Source organism: Rhinoraja longicauda, chromosome 11 (genome assembly GCF_053455715.1).
Source record: "Rhinoraja longicauda isolate Sanriku21f chromosome 11, sRhiLon1.1, whole genome shotgun sequence".
NCBI lineage: Eukaryota > Metazoa > Chordata > Chondrichthyes > Rajiformes > Arhynchobatidae > Rhinoraja > Rhinoraja longicauda.
The window spans coordinates 32361482-32367817 of record NC_135963.1 but is presented as its reverse complement, the minus strand read 5'-3'; the positions used below and the strand labels follow the sequence as shown (position 1 = coordinate 32367817).

Genomic DNA, 6336 nt, shown 5'->3' with positions numbered 1-6336 from the left:
GTCAAAGGCCTTGTTAAAGTCCATGTAGACAATGTCTACTGCATTGCAATAATTAATTTTGTCGATCACCTCTTCAAATAAACTAAATTTGAGACATGATTTCCCATGCTGACTATCTCTATTTGGTCCTTGCCTGACCCACCAGTCAATCCCAGCCAGTTCTGGATTAACCATGTCATTAATCATCTGACCATGATCCCATTTAGACCTTAGATCCCAATCTACAATACCTCTCATCCTCCAAGCCCAATCCAAGGTCCTTTGTAACCTGCTGCTCTCAATGCACAGACTTCAATGCAATACACATTTCAATCCCAGACCTAGTCTGAGATCACATGTCCCTTTGCATAGCCCTATTTCTCACTTCCCGCCAACCCCCTTATCCAGGCCAAAATGGAATGATCCTTGTCAATGCTTGGACCTTAATCACAGCTACTTTTTCCAGGTGCCGACCACCCCCCCATCTCTCTCTCCATTGGTCTTGACCTTACTTGCTCCTGGACTTTGCCTTATTACAGTATGCTGTGGCAAATGCGTAGGTTCATTCAATGTCAACTAAAATTTGGGATCTTGTGCAAGAAGCCATCATATCTGGTATCCTACCCCACAAAGACCATTTACCACATCTTTGAAGGTGCCAATGAATATCCTGGGACATGTATTCTTCATATATGTGCACATAGTATTTTTACCCCAGAGAAAGAAAATATACTACTGGACAACTTGTAGAAAACCTCAGTAATATGTGTGGTTTTTGATCAAAGCAATATAATAAAGAGGTTCACAAGTTGAAGATTATTCAGGATCTTTAGTCTTTTCTAATCACAGGAAACTTTATTTTTATTGCAGAGAAAGTAAGTGGATAACGAAACAAATTGCAGGAAACCTGAGTAATATGTATTGGTGTTGATGTGATGAAATTAAGAAAAAGGTGGACCAAGTTGATAATTACCCCAGAATCTTTAGTCTTTCGTAATCACAGAATGTGATCCTCATTTCATGCCTGGTGCTGGAGTTATCCCACACTGATTGTCAATCTTTTTGATATTCATCTATACTGCCTATTCATCAAGCAAATGAAGGTGAAAATTACCCCTAGAGGGCCTTAGCTCCATCGTACTAGCAGTCTGTTCAATTTCCTTCATTATCCTCCCACCGGTCCTTGGAATTGATCTTACGATTGCCTGACAAATGTGTAGCAGATTGCATCAAATTCTTCATGTACATAGCAGATAAATTGAAAACTCATTCCTTTTTGCAAACCGTTAATGAAAACGTGATTAGGGGTAATGAGCATAATCTATTTTTGTTTTGGAAAATACTCAAACAATAATGTCATTTGGAAATTGTTTGTGAGGGACAAGGTCATTTTAAGTATTCTAGCCTAATTATTAACTTTATTAAGTTCTGAGAAGTTAAATGAAGTATTGCAAGGAATTGTAGTTGCGCAAAGTTTTGTAACAGATTTTAAATGGAGAACTGAGCCAAAGATTTCTTTTTGAATTTACTGAATTTCGGTTAATCATTCAATAACAAAGCTATTTGTTTAGCCTTTTAGTTTGTCGAGCACAAGTTCACCTCCACTGCCCATGCTCCCCAAACCAATCAGCAACCCCCAATCTAGCAACATTGGAAAATTGCAACATCTCACATTTTGGGTACAATAACCAGTGAATTGAACAGGCTGTAATTTTCTTATTTTCTAAGGGCTAGTTATTTTTTCAGCACAAAGAATGAATTTACTGATGAGTTGCATCTCATCTTTTGCATGCTTATTGCTTTTTGCTAATTTTGTCGATTTGCAACAGATCAACAACAGGTTTGTGTTTATGGCTTTGATAATACAGGGTGGTTTAAATTATAGCTATGATATTTATGGTTTGAATTTAAAAGTATGTAATCTAATAAAAAGATGCTGGATTGCTATGCAAAGTGTGTGAAATTGCAATGCATGTTTATGGTCTGATAATGTTTAAGATCATATGCCTTTGTCCTCTGGTGCCCCTGGATCCATCTTCCTTGCAACTGGGAGGGCAGGAGCTTAAAATCACGAGGATCACTCTGCTCCATTTCCATGTGTTCGCTGAACGAGCATGACTGCACTTCCTCCATTCTCCAAATTGGATGCTCAGTGTGGTAGAACAGCTGTCTTTTTCTGCGAAATCTATCTGAATGAAAACTGGCACAGTCAACATCTGCTCTCCTCTTCCCAATTTACTTGCCCAATTTCATGATTCTCCAGGCATGGAAAGATAACCCAGCCATTTTTAATTTCTTAAACCCTACTTCCCTAGTTCCTCAACCATAACTTATTACTGGTTATTTCTCCAGTATGCTGGTAAGTTAGAGCTCATCTACCTCACTGGACCTAATGCACACTTCTTGTGCCCTTGTTTGCCTATGTTCTACCTTGCCCTTGGATTGAGATCTCATCTTTCACTCGTTCTATTCTGCTGCCGTCAACATTCCTCACCATGCTTTCTCAATTGGCAATTGTGTGCAAAGCTGACAAAGCCTCAAACCTTTATTTCTTTCCAGTCATTCTCCCGATGTGGGCATTACTGGTGAAGCCAATGAATAAGGCCTTCCCTAATTGTCCTTGAGAACATGCCAGTGATATACATTCAGCTGGAGTCCTTCAATTGAAGGTGTTCCTACAGTGCCATGCGCTAGGGAGTTGCAGGGTTTTTAATTCTGAAATTATGAACTGCTCTGTATATTCCCAAGCCTAGATGGTTTGGGATTTGGTAGATACATGGAAATGGTAGTATTTGTAGTATCATGTAGTAAATGGTGGTATCATGAGTTAGATGGAGCTCTTAATGATAGCGGAGTTAGGCGGTATGGGGAGAGGGCAGGAACGGGGTACTGATTGTGGATGATCAGCCATGATCACATTGAATGGCAGTGCTGGCTCGAAGGGCTGAATGGCCTACTCCTGCACCTATTGTCTATTGTCTATTTCTTTGCATCTCCTGCCTCATTGTTTGTTGCTGGTAGAGGCAGTGGACTTAGAAGATGCTGTTGAAGAAAGTGAGTACAACTGTGCATCTTCTAGGTGGTGCAGATTACAGGCAAGATGTGGTGATGATGGAAAGATTGAATGTTTAAATTGGTTGTCAGTGAGTTAGAATAAATAGGGTCTGGTTATTCTGGCAGTCAGTAATTAGTGGGATATCATATGGATCATTAGTGGGGGCTTAACTATTTAAAATCTGACTTGGATGAAAGCACCAAACATACTATGAGAGAACTTGCTGATGGTACAGAGATAGGTGTGTTACAAAGTTGTGTAAAGGACGCAGAGCCCGCAAATGGACATCAATATGTTAAGCAAATGGTCAAGAGTTGACAGATGGAGCATAATGTGTGAAAAATGCGCATTTATTCACTTTGGAAGGAAGAATGGGAAAGCAAATTATTATTTAATTGTACGGAGATTGCAAAATAAGAAGGAGCTAAAACGGCTATGGTTTGTACACTGTCCTGAGGAGCCCCCAGAGGAATGTTCTGGGACTGGGGTGATTAGCCACCAACAACCATGGGCTTTTCTTGTAATATTTGATAAGAGGGGAGATTTTCTCCTGATCACAAGGACTTCAGTTTTTCAAGACTGATCCCAAATGCTGCTTCGCAGTCATTCTCACTTCCCCTCAGGAATCCAGCGATGTTGACTTTGGACCCAGGGTGTCATGGGATCTGGTGGAACTCAAATGGAGCATCATGAGCAGATTATGACTGAGGTAGTGCAACTTGTTTGCACTGTTGAGGACACCTAGATGTCATGCTGTTGAAGATTGGCAGACTGATGGGTTAGTCTACATTGAGGGTGTCTCAGAAACAAGTTCCACACTTGGCTGCTACTATTATGCTGAGTATTTAGCACCAGCATTCAGCAAGGAATATTTCTATTCCCAAGTCTTCATGACCATCTGTAATGGTTATAGAGTCATACAGCAAGGTACGGCACGGTGGCGCAGAAGTAGACTTGCTGTCTTACAGCGCCAGAGACCCGAGTTCGATCCTGACTATGGGCGCTTATCTGTATGGAGTTTGCACGTTCTCCCCGTGATCTGCATGGATTTTCTCTGAAATTTTCGGTTTCCTCCCACACTCCAAAGCCAAGGTTAATTGGCTTGGTAAAAATGTAAAATTGCCCCTAGTGTGTGTAGGATAGTGTTAATGTATGGGGATCGCTGGTCAGTGCAAACTCAGTGGGCCGAAGGCCCTGTTTCTGCGCTGTATCTTTAAATGATACTAAAACTAAGCACAGAAACAGACCCTTCAGCCGACCATGTCCATATTGACTATCAAGTGTGCGTTTACATGAATCTCATTTATCTTGATCCATGGTTTTCTAAACCTTCCTGTGCTCATCCAGATACTTTGGAAATGTTTGTGTGAGTACCTGCCTCCTCACCTCACAGGCAATGAATTCCAAATTGGAATCACCCCAAGAATCAAATCCGCTTGGGCTAATTTATTCTTAACCTTAGATCTCTAGTTTTAAGTCTGAAGAAGGGTCTCAACCCGAAACATTACCCATTCCTTTTCTCCACAGATGCTGTCTGACCCAGAGTTTCTCCAGCTTTTTGTGTCTATCTTCTTGTTTTCGATGTCTCTTTAATGTGGAACAGTTTCATGCTATACCCTCATGCTTTTCATTACCATTAAAAAAACTTCCTGCAAGGAGGTTCCAATACTTAAATTCCCTGCAAAATAGCCTGGACATAAAGAATGCCGCAATATCCCTCGCAACCATAACTGTGTGGTTAAAAATAGATAAATAACTTGCTTTGAGCAGAAAGAATATGTTATCCATTTTGAACAAATTTCTTTACTTCATACAGTTTGGAACATTCCCACATTTCTCGATCTGGCCGAAACATCCGAAGTGTAGTTCCACTTGATTGTCAGCCTGGTCAGTGGGCTGCGTGGACTGAGTGTTCTCCCTGTGAAACAACAAAGGTATGATTTTACAAGAAATGGACAATTAATTCTTGGCTATTAAAATAATCAACATTGAAGTTAAAAGATACAGTTGCAAAGTTGAAAGTAAAAAAGTAAATGATGGAATTACCAGGTCAAACAGAGTCACAGTATGGAAACAGGTCCTTCGGCCCAACTATCCCATGCTGACCAACATGCACCATCTACACTCGTCCCACCTGCCTGCATTTGGTCCATATACAGTACCTCTAAACCTATTGTATCCATGCATCTGTTCAAATGTCTTTTAAATATTGTGCTAGTACCTGTCTCAACTACGACCAAATAGCTCGTTCCATATACCCGCCATCCTTTGTGTGAAAAAGTTGCCCCTCAGGTTCCTATTAAATCTTTCCTCTCTCACCTTAAACCTATGTTCTCTGTTTCTTGATTCCATTACTCTGGGTAAAAGACTGTGCATTTACACTATCTATTCACATCATGGTCTTATATACATCTACAAGATTGTCCCTCATTCTCTTGCACTCCAAGGAATAAAATCCTAGCCTGCTCAACCTCTCCCTATAGCTTAGGCCCACGAGTCCTGGCAACATCCTCCTAAATCCTTTCTGCACCCTTTCCATCTTAATAATATCCTTCCTATAGGAGGTGACCAAAACTGAACACAATATTCCAAATGAGGCCTCACCAAGGTCTTGTATAACTGTAACATAACATCCCAATATTTAATTTCAATACTCTGACTATGAAGGCCATTGTGCCAAAAGCCTTTTTGACCACCCTATCTACCTGTGATGCCACTTTCAATAAACTATGTACCTGCACACCTAGATCCCTCTGCTCTACAATATTAAGGGGTTGAACACGTTAGAGGCAGGAAACATGTTCCCAATGTTGGGGGAGTCCAGAACAAGGGGCCACAGTTTAAGAATAAGGGGTAGGCCATTTAGAACTGAGATGAGGAAAAACTTTTTCAGTCAGAGAGTTGTGAATCTGTGGAATTCTCTGCCTCAGAAGGCAGTGGAGGCCAATTCTCTGAATGCATTCAAGAGAGAGTTAGATAGAGCTCTTAAGGATAGCGGAGTCAGGGGGTATGGGGAGAAGGCAGGAATGGGGTACTGATTGAGAATGATCAGCCATGATCACATTGAATGGCGGTGCTGGCTCGAAGGGCCAAAATGGCCTCCTCCTGCACCTATTGTCTATTGTCTATTGTCTATTGTCTATTGTCTATTGTCTATTGTCTATTGTCTATTCCCCCGAGCACTGCCATTAACTGTGAAGCCCCTGCCCTGCTTTGACATCCCAAAATGCAACACCTTGCACTGATCTGTATTAAATTCCATTAAGCATTCCTCTGCCCACTGCCCACCTGATCAAGATCCT

The 6336-nt window shown here is 41.1% G+C and overlaps 1 protein-coding gene across 1 annotated transcript in view; it reads left to right on the top strand.

The window, feature by feature from the left end:
* The first annotated feature begins 1616 nt into the window (after positions 1-1616).
* c8a (complement component 8, alpha polypeptide) overlaps positions 1617-6336 on the top strand; it is a 29734-nt gene continuing 25014 nt past the window's right edge. Inside the window, exons 1-2 of the mRNA XM_078407344.1 lie at positions 1617-1819; positions 4851-4968. Of these exons, the coding sequence (XP_078263470.1) occupies positions 1734-1819; positions 4851-4968 (204 nt within the window). The 5' untranslated portion in view covers positions 1617-1733. The remainder of the gene's footprint in view (positions 1820-4850; positions 4969-6336) is intronic.